Below are 16402 nucleotides of genomic sequence, written 5' to 3'. Positions count from 1 at the left end.
CTGAGAGGAAGCACAGAGGAAAACACTGAATGTCATTGTTATATAGTGCCAATGATCTGCTCTGTTTCCTCAGCTATGATGTCATGGAAGTTAGTGGTCCAGCTGTGGCCAAGCACGCATGACTGTTGAAAAAAGGCTGTTAATCTCAGCATTGTGTGTGATAGCTTATTATGAGCTTTCTTGCATGCAAGTTATATTTGATGTTCATTTCAATCTGCAGTCATATTTATATTCACATACAGTACCAGTCAAACGTTTGCACACACATTCCCTTGCCAGTGAATGGGCGAAGTGAAGTTTTGGTGATCTGAACGTATAAGTGGTGTGTTCTCTACTCTACAGAGTGCGACTCAGTGGTAAGTACACACTTGTTTGCCACTGATGAAGCGCAGATGTAGCAGGAAAAATGAGCATGTCATGAGTAAAGCCAAGGCATAACAACGTTAGACAAACCTCCCATTGTGTTATTTCTTCCTCTGAGAGAAAGAGAGAGTGTGTCAAACTGTATCCAACAGATCTTAACCAGATTAGGTCAGGGCCACTTTATGAGACAGAGAATCTTCTGTAAACCTGAGACAGAAAAGTCTAGACAAATCAGACAATTTATTTAACAACATTCCCATGTGACAAAAGTTAATTCTGTTGAAACATTTAGTTAATAATTAAACAAAGATAAAACTTGACAGCACAAAGGCTTTTATTTTTGTACAGGGGCACAGCTGTGTGTAGCTTTGTACTAATACAGCAACATTGACTGAGGTGCAAAAGGCTTCTGTCCCCTGGCCTCTGTGATATGGCCTTTGGTATCCAAATAAAATTGGCAATTGGCAATCCAGAAGGGCACCACATCTTTTGTGTCATGATTTGCAATGCTTTGCATGCTCTGCCTGCTCACGCTATGAGCACCTGTGCTCTGTGCTATTTTTGTGACAGCTGGTGGAGGCCAGATCACATCATTATACATAGAAAACCTGGCTAAGTATGTTGACCGTCAGTGTTTCAGTCCAGAAATGTTAATTTAACATATAAAAGAGACATCACCTGACTGTGGCAGTTTATTTGTGCTACCACACATTCATATTTAGACTGCTGTACCGTATATTCACACTTACAACTCCTTAAGGAGACTAAATGCAGCTCTGCTCTCACAGTCCACTACTAAAGTCTATCTTTTGGGTATAAATCCAACATTAAGGTCAAGGATGGTCACATGCTGAGATAAAAGCTAGTTTATACAGAGATCAACTTTCCAAGCTTGCAGACCTAGTTTCGTTTCCCATTTACATCCGACAGACCTCTCTCATTGAGGACTGGAACACAGAGAGGTCCAATCCCAACGTCTGTTCGCTGAGACAAATTGAAGACTGGAAGATAGAGGAAATTGATAATCCCAGAAAAACACTATTAAGAAAGAATAGAAAAAATATGAAGTCGAAGTGGTTTGTCTCTAACATGATGATTTCATGATGATGAAAATGTTTTCAAGTGAGCTCTCAGTCTAATTAATAAAATGAATTTTAATAAGCACCAGGTAACATAAAAGAAACATAAAAATGTCACAAAAACCAAGTTCTGATTTAGCATCAGGTGACGTCAGCCAAAATCGACAAGTTCTGTGCTTTGAGAAAAGGCCGGACAATGAGATGAGAGAGATAAAATGAGATCAGGTGAGACACAATATGGTATGTCAAAATGGATATGACTAAACAAAAACTAGAATATATAATGGTATTATGGTTATATATGGCATATTGTACTATATAAGCAAAAGATGCACTTTTGCTTATATATTCCTTAATAGAACGATCTGAGTGTTGAGTTATTATGTCTAAAAAAAAACACAATTTATTTTTCTTTGGATAATCGTGTAATAATGAAAAGGCAATTCCTGTTTCTCATTATATATCTTTGCTATTGTTTGGTATAAAATGGGAAATTTTCCTTTCTTTTGTCTGGAAACGTGATTTGTGGTAATGATTTATTGATTCAGTCACAGTCTTGCTTTTGAACATTATACCACGCGCCATTTCAATTGTATAAAACAAAAATAAATAAATCAGTCATTCGGATAAAAGGAGATGAGAAAAAGGCGCAGGTGTGCCTTGTTGCCTGGCTCTTTCTACCTCCCAACTGTTGCTAAGCTATATGTTGAAAACAAATAAAAAATAGTAATCCATCCATACTGCCTGAAATTCTCTCCCATGTGTAACCAATGAATGAAAGGACCACTGAGGTATGATATATTTCAAATTGCTTCAGGAATACAAGCCTAAGCTTAATTGCGTCCGCACACTGAACTGTGCAGTGAGAATTCAAACTTGTCATATTAGCTGAGCTGGATGTTTGATTCCGAATAACGTTATTACCGTCGCCCCCCGTGACACCCTGTTTCTGCAGCTCTGAGCAGAAGTGGACCGTGAGCCCCCGCAGGAAACTGCTGGTTGCACATCACTGCGCGACGACTAGTGGTGTAAGACAGTTACCGTGTTCACAGAGTGTGTGTAAGAGGCTGATAAGAGCAGTGTTTGGATCAAACAAGGGTAGGAGAGGGAATATATGCCAAGGCAGCGATGGTGCTTTACTGGTTCATCTGCTTTGTGTGTTCGGGTCCCACTTCGTGTCTGTCTGTGCATTTGATGGCACGCTTCAGTGCCAAAGAAAAGCCAAATAGCTAAAAGTTTCAATTCACTGAGACATGAAAAGTACTTAAGTGCACACGAGATACATTGTTTTTCAAGAGACACTGCAGAAAAAAGGTAGTAGAAAAAAAGTTTTAATAGTTAACCTAAAAAAATGAAAAAAGCATGTTGTTCCTCATTGGTTTTTCTTTTTCTGTGTCATCTAAGCGCAAAAAAATCACCACTGATGCATTTTTGATCACAGTTAAGAAAGTGTAAGTGTCATAAGTCATTAGTCTGGTTCATGTAACCCGCATATTTACTCTAACTACTCATTCTAGCAATCCAGTCTGAGGTAGAATCTGGGCTTATTATTCTCTCATGGGCTTATTGATTAAATGACGTATTGATGGAAGGCTGCAGCCTCGAAGCTAGGTATTGATTCTGTGTTTCTAGGGAATGGAGGCATGGCCATAAAGAGATTTTGTAACTCTTAATAGCCTTAGAGAGGTTAAGAGAAGATTGTGACTAATGTGGCACCATTATCTGTGAAGGGCAATATTGCTCCTAATGTCAGAATTTGGTAATGAATGCACAAACACGCACACTGACCCTGTTTCATCCTTATGAGGGACTTTGACTACATTAACATCGTAACCCCGGACCCACAATCCCAACTGTAGCCGCTTGGAGAAGCAAGAACCAGCAAAAATTCCATTAATTAAGAAAAAAAAAAAGGTTTACAAATGGACGAAGTGTGAAACCGCACACACACTTTACATTTTTCAAACCTACACTGAGAATGACACACCCATACTGAGGGAAGGGGTATTCTTGTCGCCCCCACCCTCTCTCTCTGACTTCAGTATGTCTGTTTTCTTGAGGGAGCTTTTCTCCTACTCGACGAGAGAGAGAGAGACAAGAGGGCGAGAGACAGAGGGGAAGAAGAAGAAGAAGGCAAAGCACAGAAAGAGAGCTTAGTCTAGATATCCCTTTAGCTGTAGACCGCAACGAGTTGGTGCTTTGCGTCATACATATGACAATGCATTCTGGACGTACCTATGATATAGAGTCCATTTAAAAAAAAAAGAAAAAGAAAAGTGAAACTGAGGGTGCAGTGTAGCATTTTAGAAATGGATGACCTTAGTTGTAAGACAGACATTATGGGTTCAGAATAGATGGAACAACAAAAAGAAAGAAAGATTAAATAATTTGACTTAATGATGGGAAAAACTTCTCAGGTGCAAGAATGAATTGTTGTACTGACATGTAAGATGAAAAACTACATTTATATTTATACAAAGCTACATTATCATTATCAACTGTAATTACTGGACAAAGGCCATACCTTATTTGAAAGGAGTTAACTTGAATCCTTTAATTTATCTACTTAGGTTATTTGACACCCCATTTATATCAGTGAGGGTAGACTAAATACCAGCGGTCTAATGCAAGTATAATGCAATACAAAGCAACAGCACCACAAACTCCAAAATTATCATTATTTTGAACTGTGACTTCTCTAAAACAGCTTGAACAAAAACATATCATTATAACCTTCTTGAAGGTAAGATTTGCAGGACTGTTTTAGCTAATGCAGTCTGTAAACTGATTAAGTGTTTCTTGACTGGCATAAGAAACAGTGCAATTAGGCTACTTTAAGTAATTAAAACAATAATAATGATAATGATAACATAATTTTCCTTTGCAGATTGAAGTTGATGTTTTTAGAGAAGACTTTTACAACAATGGAGCTCTTCATCTGTGTCCTTCATATGTGCTCTCCTTGCACAAACTGTTTTTTTTAATTCTACTTCCCTCACCTGCATCTCACTCTTTACTGCCTCTGATCAATCTTGACAGCTGTCCTTCCCCTTACTTGCCCTACAAACAAACACACACACACACAGAAAGCAAATATTATTGAGCATGTGCAGCATTACTAATTTCGCCAGATAACTGCAAACCCGAATGAATCTCTCTTTACTTCTGTCCATGATTCAGATCAGGTTGGTGCTATTAAAGGTTTTATTCAGCAAAGTTTAGCTATCCTGCTTCATGGGACGGGCTTCAGGAATCCACAAAAAAACTCACAAAACAGCATATTGATTTTGTTTTATGTTGCAAGCTGACAAGTGAGCGAGTGGTGGAAAAGTCAAGAGCATCCAGAGAATGATCCAGAGGGCAAATTAGGAGCTGGGAGACAGAATAAAATATCAACAGATAAATGGGGAGAGAGAGGGAGAGATGCTAACTCACTCCGAGTACTGCTCCTCTGACAGACCAGTGCTGTTGCACTGAAGGACATTTTATCTTGAGACCAACAACTGACCTTATGCCAATAAAACAATGTTAAATCTGAGGCATTAGGTAAGTGTTTTCTGTCTGCTCTGCTCCTCTGCCAAAGCTACCCCCTTCACTCTTGGCTGGCATTTCTGAGAGCTTGATGTTCTTTGTGTTGCCAGCTTCCATGCACAGGCTTTTCTGAGCTGTAGAAACACAATTTGGGTAAACAAATTTAGCTCCTATTGCTTGTCACATTTTGTTTCCCTACAATCCCTGGGCAGAGAAAGAATAATTCCTATCAGTAGCCACATATTGGATTTATATTGAGTGCTTATTCTAATGAATTGCAAGTCAATGAGCCTTTTAATTGTTTTCAGTTTTATGCAGAGTGCAGGATGTTGCTGTCTCTTGCTGTTCAGCAGAGCTGAATGCAGTGAAAGATTTTAAAATGAAGTCAGGTGACCATTTAACTTCACATTGGGCATGAAAAGTGGTTCAATAGCAATGTTTAGATGTTATCTTGCTGTGATGTGTGTGGTGAAACAGTTTGTGCTCTCAATTCCAACTACAAACCTAACCAGAATTAAACATCTGTTACAATTAAATGCCCTCTGGAATCACAGTTTCAGTTTGAATCGTTACATCAGTATGACATAAGCAGGTCTCATGCCATGGCAAATTTGACTTTGCCAATGAAATATTTTCACTGCATCTTCCTTTCTGTTTATATTCTTATGGTACATATCGTCTGGTGACAATCTTTATATAGGAGTAATCCACTTTAAAACAGCTCAAAAAAATTTGGCGAATACCGAATCATCCTCTATATCAAGTGGATGCTGGAGGCTTATTTGGAACGTGGTTTATGGTTATTTATGGAATACCATTCAAATCAGGGTAACAGTCAACCACTATTTGCCAAATACTGCTTGTGTGAAGCCCAGCTCAATAGCCTCTTTAGATCTCTCTACAGAGAACAGCTTGTTTTTCCTCATCTCTCTGTCTCTCTCTCTCCAGACCTCTAATCCTGCTCTATTGTCGCTCAGTGCTGGTTTATGGAGGTTAAGGATGTGAACAGAAGGGAAAAGCAGTCAGTATAATTAGAAACTCCCCATTAACACGAGTGTTAAAATTCACAATTTGCTTGCTCTTCCTGTATTCACATAATAAATACATCTTAGTTTGATCTCGTAGCTTTCACTCATAGTAATTTATTTTTAATTGATGATTGATCAATAAAATGCTCTCCTTTTTGAATTTGCTTTCATATATTGCTTCTGGTCATGTTGCCTAACCCCCCAAGGAAACCACAGCCCCCAGATACTGCCTTTACTGTTAATACGTTTGTATTGATGATTACACCTGAATCACAGAAATAAGTCACTGTTTTTAAACAGAAGAGAAATTTGGATGTCTGGACATTTTATACTTTTGGGAGAAGTTTCAAATCACTCTTATCAAATTTCAGCCTCAGAAGCAAATTGTTAGTCACATCTGGTCTCTGACCACTAGCCATGCTTCTTATATAATGTTCTACTGGAACCATCTTTCTTACAAATCTATTTTTATGTTTTTTTCATTGGTTCAGACCAAGTTTGTTCAATCTATAATAACAGATTTACTGTAATAATTTATAAAATAAAACAACAACAAAAAGTAAACTGGCCAACAACAAGACAAGAGGCAGGCCAGCAAATACGTCGACTCCCAACGGCTGTTATGCAATAACCTGAAATTGTTTTGTAGCTTATTTTTTTTTAATCATTTTCATCATCAAATATTTGTAGTTATTACTTTCCTTTTTTGCAGTTTTGTGATCTGTTATTATTGCTATATTTTAAATTGAATCAATAAACAAAGAGAGGAGGGAAAAACAACCAGAATGGCCTTTGTTTGTGTCAAAGAAAGGTGGATAAACTTGTCAAAATAAAACCAAAAGAGAACGCCAGAAAGACAGGGAGCTTAAAATTTATACACAGAATGAAATATTGTTGACAAGAAGTCAGCCAGTAAAAAAAAAATGTGTACAGTGTTTTCAAACGACCATGACCTCGTTCATTTTATTGAAGTGGCTCAGTTTTGAGTTAGCTATGACTCCAATGTGGCTACTCATCAATGCGCAGGTGAAAATTATAGCTCAGGTAAAGATGTTATCTATCCCACATTAGTTTCTGGTGAGTTTTATATATTACTCTCTCTCCATAGCAGAGAAGATTAAAGCACTTTCACGGTGATAACTCAAAGGAAACTGCTTATGAACAGGTTTAGTAAGGGCATTATTCGTTTTGAATTGTATCCTTTAAAATACGTCGTTAAGCTAACGTTAGCTAATATGCGATAACGTTAGCTAAAATCCGCACCTATTGTTACCGTGAATGGTTAAATCTATGACATATTTTGCACAGGTTTAGTTTGTTAAACAAATATCGCGCTACAATTATATACCACTTAAACTCAAAATGAGTAACGCTAGCTCATGACATGCTTATTTTTTATTAACTTTGCAAGTGTGAGAATGTTTATGCGTCTACCTGTCTCCGGTTTGGAGTTTCACTGTCTCTGTTGTGCTTGTTACACGAGTTTTCTCTCTCCAACCTCTGCGTGTCTCTGCCGATCTCACACACACACACAAGAGACGACAAGCAGGAAGTAGAAAAAAAAAGGCAGACAGCAGCTGATGAAAATAAGGAAGTAAACGCTGTCGGATTGGAGCTGAAGCCTCTCTTCTGCTTTAAAGTCAAAGTTGATCAGGCGACAGCCCAATAATAGAATTCAAGGCACAGCGACTTTGCTAAGGAAGCTAGCCGTCAAGCTAATACCTCCACTGACTCTGCATTACTTCAAAACAAGCCCCAGACAGAAAGAAAGCAGAGGGGGAGAGGAAGACACAGACGAGTAAGTACACACTACACACTGCATTGAGTTGCAAACTGTTAAGCCCCATAGGATGAGGGAGAAAATGCCTGTGTCTTTGTGAAGGTGTGAGGCAGAGTCGGAGAAATAGCACAGAGGGTGGTGATAGAGGGAAAAGGGGGGGGGGTTCTCTGCATTACAGCACTTTTTCAAGCGGTTGTTTATGTCAGCAGCGGGAAAAGTACACAAACAGAGCTCAGGAGAGGAAGGCTCCGGGGAGAAAGAGAAAGTGAGGAGAAAAAAGAGATTTCTTTATGTATGTGTGTGTCTGTATGCGTGTGTGCACCATGGTCTCTTTTCATGCCTTCAGCCTCACTCCTGCAGAGTGGACTGAATGGAGGAGGGTGAGAGGGGAAAAGACAAAGACAGAACAAAACATGAAAAGGTCAGGGCCTGACGACATACAGAGAGAGGTGAGAGGAGGAGAGCGTGTGTGTTTGGTCATGCTGAGGGTACAGGCATACACACTCAGCGTTTTCTGTTTGTGAGTCAGTAAACACAGCGAGTGTGTTTGCACACAAAGAGAGTTCAGTGACTGCAGATGGGGTCTTCCTGTTTATTGCCCTTGCAGGATGATGCTTTTTTTTTGTGTTTCGCTTGTGTGATAATGTTCCACTGGATGTTGTTTCCTGTGGACTTTGGCTCCCTCCATACATCATCTGTTGTGGGAATATTATATCAGATGGGATTAGTCCTGAGGATCTTGGACTTTCCCCTGTGCAAATATGAGAGCTGTTCGCCAAAGGTCACAGCTATTAATATATTGTCCCCTACTCTGTGTGTCTCCTATAACTTACTTCTCTGATCCCAAGAATTATTATCAGCCACCATGGACCACAAAGGGGAACCACAGGAAGGAGCCATAGGGGTGAAACAGGAGGAGCTGCCACAGATGGATGGGTCATGTGATGCGTGCGAGCCTGATGAGGCCCAACCAGCCACACAAGTGTGCCATGCCTGCAGCTTTGCCTTCTGCCCTGTCCACGCTGAAAGACACGCCAGCAGGACACATCATCCGCTAATGCCTTATAACCATGAGGGAACACAGGCTAATGGACGTGGCACCAACAGAGAATCTAGAGTTGGAAGTGAAGCTGAGGATGAGGCTGATGCGGAGAGGGCAGCTGGAATGGGCGCAAATCAGGAGATGGCACCGCTTGGAGTGGCAGTGGCTAATGGGGATGAGAATGGTGATGCTGACGAAAGAGAGGGAGCCCAGAATGGTCTGCAGCTGGCAGCTGAGCTGGGTAACGGAGCTGAGGGTGCAGAGGCAGGGCAGGAGGCCATGGCTGCTGGAGAGGCTGGGAAGAGGGACACTGTAACAGTAGAGAGACTGCGCTGCAAGGAGCATGAGCAGGAAGGCTCCCTCTACTGTAAACCAGATGAGAAGATAATCTGCGTGGTGTGTGCTGTGCAGGGTGAGCACAAGGATCATGAGATCATTACTCTGCATGAGGCCTATGTGTGGCAGAAGGTGAGTCACACCCTCAGAACATGACAGGTTTATGTATGGTAGACTAATGCTCTGTGATTTACTGTATGCCCTCTCTTATAGTTAATCACTTTGGCATGGTCCACAACAACATCTACAGCTCTGAAATGTATAACATAATGTATTCAGAGCGTCATCTATCTGGTTTGCATTTCTAATTCAGTATTAAGTGCTAATAGCTGTAGGTCCTGTATTCTTTAAGGCAACTCACCAAGGCTCTGTAAGAGATTTTAAACATAATAATGTCTCATGATCACCCACATGCCATCATTAATAAATCGCTTCAATTATATAGCCACATAAATAATTTCAATGAAAACTGTGAAATGGAAATTAAACATTATGAATATCCCCTCAATGTCCGCTTGGCTCAGCACCAATTATGGCTTCACTCTTCCTCCATTTCCTAGATGGCTTTTTGCTGCAGGTGTATGTAATAGGTCCAGTGAGTCACCAGTCGTTCAGTGCAGCATTGCAGTTGGTCCAGTAAGCTGGGTTAATGTTGTGCTGGATTTTGAGAATCATCGCTGAGGGCTCAGTTCTGCAGAGCATAGCATTTGTGATGATTATATTACCATTTAGAGTCAGATGCTATCAGCTCACTGAACACATTCGGACTGTGTTACTGCACAGAGGGCCAATTAACAGGTCTGTAATAGTATCAGAAACCAGGACTTAGTTTTGGATTAATGTTTTGAACAGTCAAGGGGGTTTTGTTTGTTAACACTAAAATAAACTCAATCAGAAAATCTCAGGAAGAGCCTCATTTGGAAATCCTCAAGCAAAGCCGGCGCATTTAGCCACAGTAGTAACAACCCTCATTGTTTTCTGACTGTAAGTGTGTGTTTCTGAACAACAAAAGTAGAGCAGCATATTTCACTGGTTTACACTTACATCACGGCCACATATGGATTGACGAGAGACAAAAGGGGTCACACACCCACACACACGGACACACTCAGCCCAAGGCCACATTATTTACTCTAAACCTACTTTAGCTTTTATCCTGTTTCCTGTGCCAGTGTATCCATGTGAAAGAAATCCTTTATCCCTGTGAGTAATGATATGATTTCCTGTCGAGGTACATTGCATTAAGCATGTAGCATGTCAAACTTTCTATGTAAAATTGTAGCCTGTGACATGTCAAGGATGTACCATACCTTTTCTTGTCCTCTAATAACATGATCCCAAAAATATTTTTGCCAAGCATGAGTAAAGCATAAGTTAACTTGGTGCTCCTCTGAAAGATTAACAGCTAATAACTAGCTAGCTCTGAGTGCTGCTACTTTTGTATGACTCACACAGAAAGAATCTCACTTTACGTGCTGTGCTTTACGCCCTTATGTATTGGAAGACTCTGTTTATTGTTTGTTTGTCTGCTCCACCTGTAGAGCAGGCAGGGCTACGACCTGCTGGGCTGTACACAACAGATGGCTGGGAAGATCAAGACCAAGTGGACCAACCCTGAGGTGAGAGCAAACTCCTGCATTTAGAACCGAGAGTTAAATCCCTACATGAGCTATATAGTAACTCCCAAAAGAGTTCCACTCGGCTGTTCTAATTTAGTAATGAGCTCCCACTAACTCTTATCAAATGAAATGAGATCTTCTCTGCAGCTGTAAAAGGTAGACTTGACCTCCTTGCAAGGAATGACAGCGTACCGTGTACATATTGCATTGCTTTTCATTTTCTGATTGTGCCATGTGGTTTGATTAAATTTGCTGATGATTTTTTTTTTTTGAAAGATCCAACACAGTGCTGCCTCCAGAAGTTAACTGTTCACTTTGCATTTGAGAAGCTGAACAAGTGTGGCAAACAAACAGTGTAGTTGTATTAGCTGCAAATAGCACATTTCACTGTAGACTTGGTCCACTGTGATTGTTTTTTTCCAAGCTCATAAAAGTCCAAAATATACAAACAGGTGATAACAGTAGGCACACTACACTTCTATAAAATAATCTGCAGTAGCTTCATCCACCATTTGTTTTATCTTACTTTAATGACCCATCTTATTAGCTTTTGGAGCTTCCTGGTAAGGCTTTAAAAACAAACCTTGATTGAACCTAGTTTCAAACCGTGGGGAGCCATAGCAGAGGGGAAAAAAATAACAATTACTCATTTCTAATTCAGTGGGTACAGCAGTAAGCACTGCAGCGGTATAGACACTGCAGCGGTGGAGACACAGCATTCTAGAATGAGATAAAGAGGGATTAAAAAGAGATTATGTCATAAAGGCACTGGGTAGTAAACACGAGAGCCAATTATTTCAATCCATATATTTTTCATGCCACCCCATTCACAGATCACAGATCTTGCCTATTGGGTTTCTGCAAACATAACTCTGTTTGAAGCGTAGGAGTGATGGCATCATTGTGTGATTACTGAGTCATGTCATTTTCAGGCTTCAGTTGATGTCACTTTCTTGACTCAGCACTTCTGTGCTAAGGCAGAGGTTCTGTTTTGAAAGTGACTGTGTCTTATGCATTGTCATGTTTTAAATAGAGAGAAATGCTGAATACTGAATACCCTCTAGCTGTTTTTTAAACCCTTGTTGAATTTAAGTAAGTTGACACAGAAATCCTTGTATTCAGTCTAGGTGCATATGGTGTATCATACACTGTATTAAATTGTAAAGGGTTTCTAATATTTTCTACTCCATCAGATAAATAAATTAGATGGACAGAACATTAAAAACACCTTTCAATATTATGCAGCCTCAATTACACTCTCAATTGCCACAGTGTTAAATCAATACTAACATTCACAAAGTTAGTATTTATTACAGGACTGTTGTTTTTGACTGCATTATAGTGTATAAATATTCCGCTTTTGTCTGTTCTCTTCTGAAATCCACCCACACCCACTCCTCTACACTCATGCCAGTGAGGTCGACCTCAGTTAAATACTGATGGCAGTTGTGCAGGGGCATCTGATGGTAGTTAATGAGGGATTGGGAAGTGACATCGATTTCTTTGTGCCAGTCAGATTGTCTCAGTCAGTCGTATGAAACGAAGATGTGAAACACGCGTCACAGGCTGAAGTAATAATCTCAACCTTATTTCAACCTTTTCGTCTAACCTTCACTAGGTTGCCGTCTGAAAAAGAAGGGTGCCTAGTCCATTTCACACACAGTCACCACAGTCATCAGCCAAAACAAAAGCAACTCAAACTGAATTTTCAGGACAAGTCAAGCTTGAAAACAGTGCCTGTATTTCCATTACAGATGCCATAGTGGGGACATGTTCACTGAAAAAACTGAAACACTGAAAATAAAACCTGACCACAGACATGCTTTGTGTTGTAAGAGATGTAACAGTGAGCAGTGGTATCGGGAATATACAGCAAGGTCTCAGCTATTTACAGTTGACATTGGCTGCACCTGCTCTCTGCACCCCTGCAGCTCCTCTTCTGCCTTATGTTCTGTTTCTATAACCATGTTTGAACCCGTCGAAGAGCAGTGGCACACAGGAGCATTCCTCTGTACCTGCACTGGTGTGACCCAAGCACACTGGCATAAAGCAGAAGGTTAATTTGAATGACTATAATGTCTATTATCATACCGAAATACCCCAAAGAGTTCCTGGACATTTAGTCTTGTGCTACTCCACTGTAGAGGTGCAGTGTGTTTGGTGAAAACCACTTACCTGCTCACTCACAGGGCACTGTGTTAGAAACCATTATGTGGATTTGTCGGCGTGTCCTCTCTGCACTCTCAAATGTCAGCGTCTCTTATTATGCATGACAGGCAACCATCAGAGTGACTGCTCCTGGTGAGGAAAGTTGTGTGTGTGCGTGTGTGTGTGAGGTTGAGAGAGAGGTAGAGAGAGGCAAGGAGAGAAAGAGATAGACGTTCGAAGTTGGATGAGGTTAAATTGCATGGTACCGACATCCTAAAGGACTTCAGAGAGGCAGAGGTGTGAGCAGCTGTCTGTGAGGAGGTGAGGGTTGGATGAAAAGATTTAACCCTTAGCTGCTGTTTGCTTATTAAATCCAGCCTGTTTAATTATATACTTCGCCGCAGGTGTGGGGATTTTAATCTCTCAAAGCTCATATCTCAATTCTCCGCAGGAGAATGGAATATAATGCAAAAAGCAGCGATGAAGCTGCATACATATTAATGGATAACCGGAGGCGTAACGTAACATGAGGGGCCTAGATAGCTGTCTGTCAGCCAGGCAGCTGGTGTTACTTATCGTCAGGGACCTGGAAAGGGTATATGAAGCATGTTGTGGCTTCAGACCAGGACAGCAGGTAGTCAGCATATTTACCTCGCTCTCATGTTTTATTTACTCACTTTCCGCCACACAGGGTGTCGTCTAGGGCACACCCTGCCTGTGGAGCTGCTCTCTGCAGCTACAGAGAGAGGGAGTCCGATATCTGGAAGCAGCACAGCAACACCGGGCCAGTCACAACTGTGTACATGTGTGCAGTGGCTACATCCATTTTCCCTGCCTCATAAAATCTACAAGAGCAGCAGACACATTAAAGCTGTCTTAGGGAGCCGAGGCTGAGGAACAAACGGGAGAGGCATGAAAAGACTTGGCCGCTGCTGTTAGGTTTATTCATCCTGTTTTTTTCTTGTCCTCCTCCTACCTTTATCCCTTTCTCCCTCCCTCCTTCCTTCCTTTCTTTTTATACCCCCACTCCCATTGCTCTTTAAGGCTGTCATTCCCTTTGTATCTCCGCTCGCAGCATTTTAATTGAATTACTCGGTATCATTCCCCAGAAAGTTGCTTGGCTGACATTGCTTCACTCAAAACCAATAAAAAGGTGCTGGATATTGAAACTCTGCTATTATAAAACTAAAGGCCTTCTGTCTCATTTTTCTTCTTTTTTTTTTTTTACCTTATCTTATGTCCCCTTTTTATTTTTATATTACTTTATATGACTTTTGAAGACCTGGTGTTTTTCAAATTAACTTTCTATGTATTACTGTTTTGTGTTAGAGGCCAAATTGGAGAATCTAATTTCTGGGGGAGATAAAAGAGAGCACGAGAGTAGTGTTCACTTGGAACTGGGCCACTAATGCCAAGGGCAAGGACAACTCCAAGTTCAGATCCATTTACTCCTAATGTTCTTTTAATTGTTTTTAGGCCTTTAAAAAATAAAAAAAGGGATAACACAAATTAGACAAGAGGCAAGTGGCAGAGCTGACTCTGATTTGGTTGTGATAATGTTCAAAGAAAGCCAAGCTTTTGAACTCTTCAGAGGCATAAAACAGTTTTTCCTGTATCTCCTTATTTAAAAATATATATGCGTTTTTTATTGTTTTGTTGAAGCTACAGGATGGTCGAATTGAGAGAAATGGTTATATTTAAGTTAAATGAACCATTGTATCAATTGGGGCATCATATTCTCTTTTAATTTCAAATAACGTGGTATTTTTTGAAAATTTTGAGAGTTAACTAGAAAGTAAAATGCTTTTGTCTACAAAAAGCACTTGTGATGATGGGCCCACGTGTCTGTGTCAGTGAAAAGGTTAAGATTAAAAGCTGAGGCTACTTTGATATTTATTGTCAGCTCATTTTAGCTTACTTTTGTTTCACATTTTAGTGTGAAGATCTCACCAAAGTAATACAGAGATCTGTTTTCATTCCCAAGGGCTTTGGTTCTTTGCTTCTGCAGCTATTTCAGCTGGACCGCAATAAAGTACTTTCATTTCATGTACCATTATTACTAAAGGAGGCAGAGGAATAAGTAAACATAAGACACACCGAGAGAGAGCAGGAGAGTGGGAGGGAGGCGAAAAAGCCACTGGTAACTGCTAAGCTACAAAAAAAAAACAGCAGATCGAAATAGCATGTAAACAACAAAAACACCAGTAACATGAACTGATATAATATGCTGAAAGCAGCGCGTCAGTACAGCAGTAAAAGGCTGATGAAGGGTTTCTGTCCACTTAAACAGTTACAGGAAGTGTGGAATTTGTATTAACCAGTATTAACATGTAATGCAGTAACTTTAACATGGCAAACAGGTGCAAATGCAAATGAGACTTTGTACTAACAAGGCAGTCCGACCAATTATACCTATCAAACAGAGGCCTCTAATGCCTCTGTTTGATATGTATATCAAACCTGTTATCTTTTGCTGTTGATCTAAATAAAGGCCCTGATCACTTTTTCAGGAAATATGATGAAGTTGAAACTATTGTGGATCCCAGACGGAGGCTGTGTGACAGACAAAATAAGAAAGATATTCTGTCACTTCTAACTTTCTCTCAGAGTGATCATTTTGCAGGTAAATATAAACAAAATCACAGCACAGTCTGTCTTCAATTTATGTGTTGATTTTTGTCAGGCGACAGTGCGGTTATAAAATCTGGATTTTAGCAGCAGCAGAGCAGCAGCTTGGAAATGGTTTGGAAGTTAATATGTAGTTTTAATTGGCCACGTTTCATTCACTGTTTCAAACTTGTTACATTCTGATAACAGTATCAGAGAAACACAGAACTCCCTAAACAGAACAGCTTTATTGGGAATTTGGTTGAATTAAAATACTGTAAGTGTGAGCACAGAGAGAGAGAGAGAAGCAGAATGCACATGCATAATGCAAATAGGATGTGTTGATGTAATTTGTTTACAGCGGTTCGAGTTTTCAACTACGTCCTCGGTTTCACACATTGACCAGACACAGCCATGTACTAGATTTTGACCTAGTCTTGTTTCATCAGCACTCATGAGTAGCACAACCTTTTCTTGTAGCTAGTTACAGAGTACACAAGTGTGTGAAGGTAATTCAATTTGAGTGTCTTGCTATCTTGCAATCGTGGCATGATAGAGGAACGTATTGAAGTTTTTCTATTTTCAGTAAGCCACGGATTCAGCTTTCTGAGGAAACATTTTCAGTCACACAGAGTGTTTTTTTCCTCTGAATTTTTAGCTTTCAGCCCACCTTTCATATCTCCAATATAATGTAACCTAAAGACATGAAACAAAGGTTTATGTTGCCATGTTTTCATTAAAATAACCATATTGGTTTGGCATATCCCTTAATGTGTCAGATAAGAGGTTCTATAGTAATAATACAAAGCATGTCAGAAACATGACTGAAAAATAATTAGGCTTTTTTAATCTGCTTTCCTAACGTCCTC

At 40.0% G+C, this 16402-nt stretch overlaps 1 protein-coding gene across 1 annotated transcript in view; it reads left to right on the top strand.

The window, feature by feature from the left end:
- Nucleotides 1-7420: 7420 nt before the first annotated feature.
- The window catches only part of trim44 (tripartite motif containing 44), a 43327-nt gene continuing 34345 nt past the window's right edge, over nucleotides 7421-16402 (top strand). Inside the window, exons 1-3 of the mRNA XM_056388414.1 lie at nucleotides 7421-7799; nucleotides 8630-9291; nucleotides 10701-10778. Of these exons, the coding sequence (XP_056244389.1) occupies nucleotides 8647-9291; nucleotides 10701-10778 (723 nt within the window). The 5' untranslated portion in view covers nucleotides 7421-7799; nucleotides 8630-8646. The remainder of the gene's footprint in view (nucleotides 7800-8629; nucleotides 9292-10700; nucleotides 10779-16402) is intronic.

This window comes from Seriola aureovittata, chromosome 10 (assembly GCF_021018895.1).
Source record: "Seriola aureovittata isolate HTS-2021-v1 ecotype China chromosome 10, ASM2101889v1, whole genome shotgun sequence".
Lineage (NCBI taxonomy): Eukaryota > Metazoa > Chordata > Actinopteri > Carangiformes > Carangidae > Seriola > Seriola aureovittata.
This window is presented reverse-complemented; position numbering and strand designations above follow the sequence as displayed.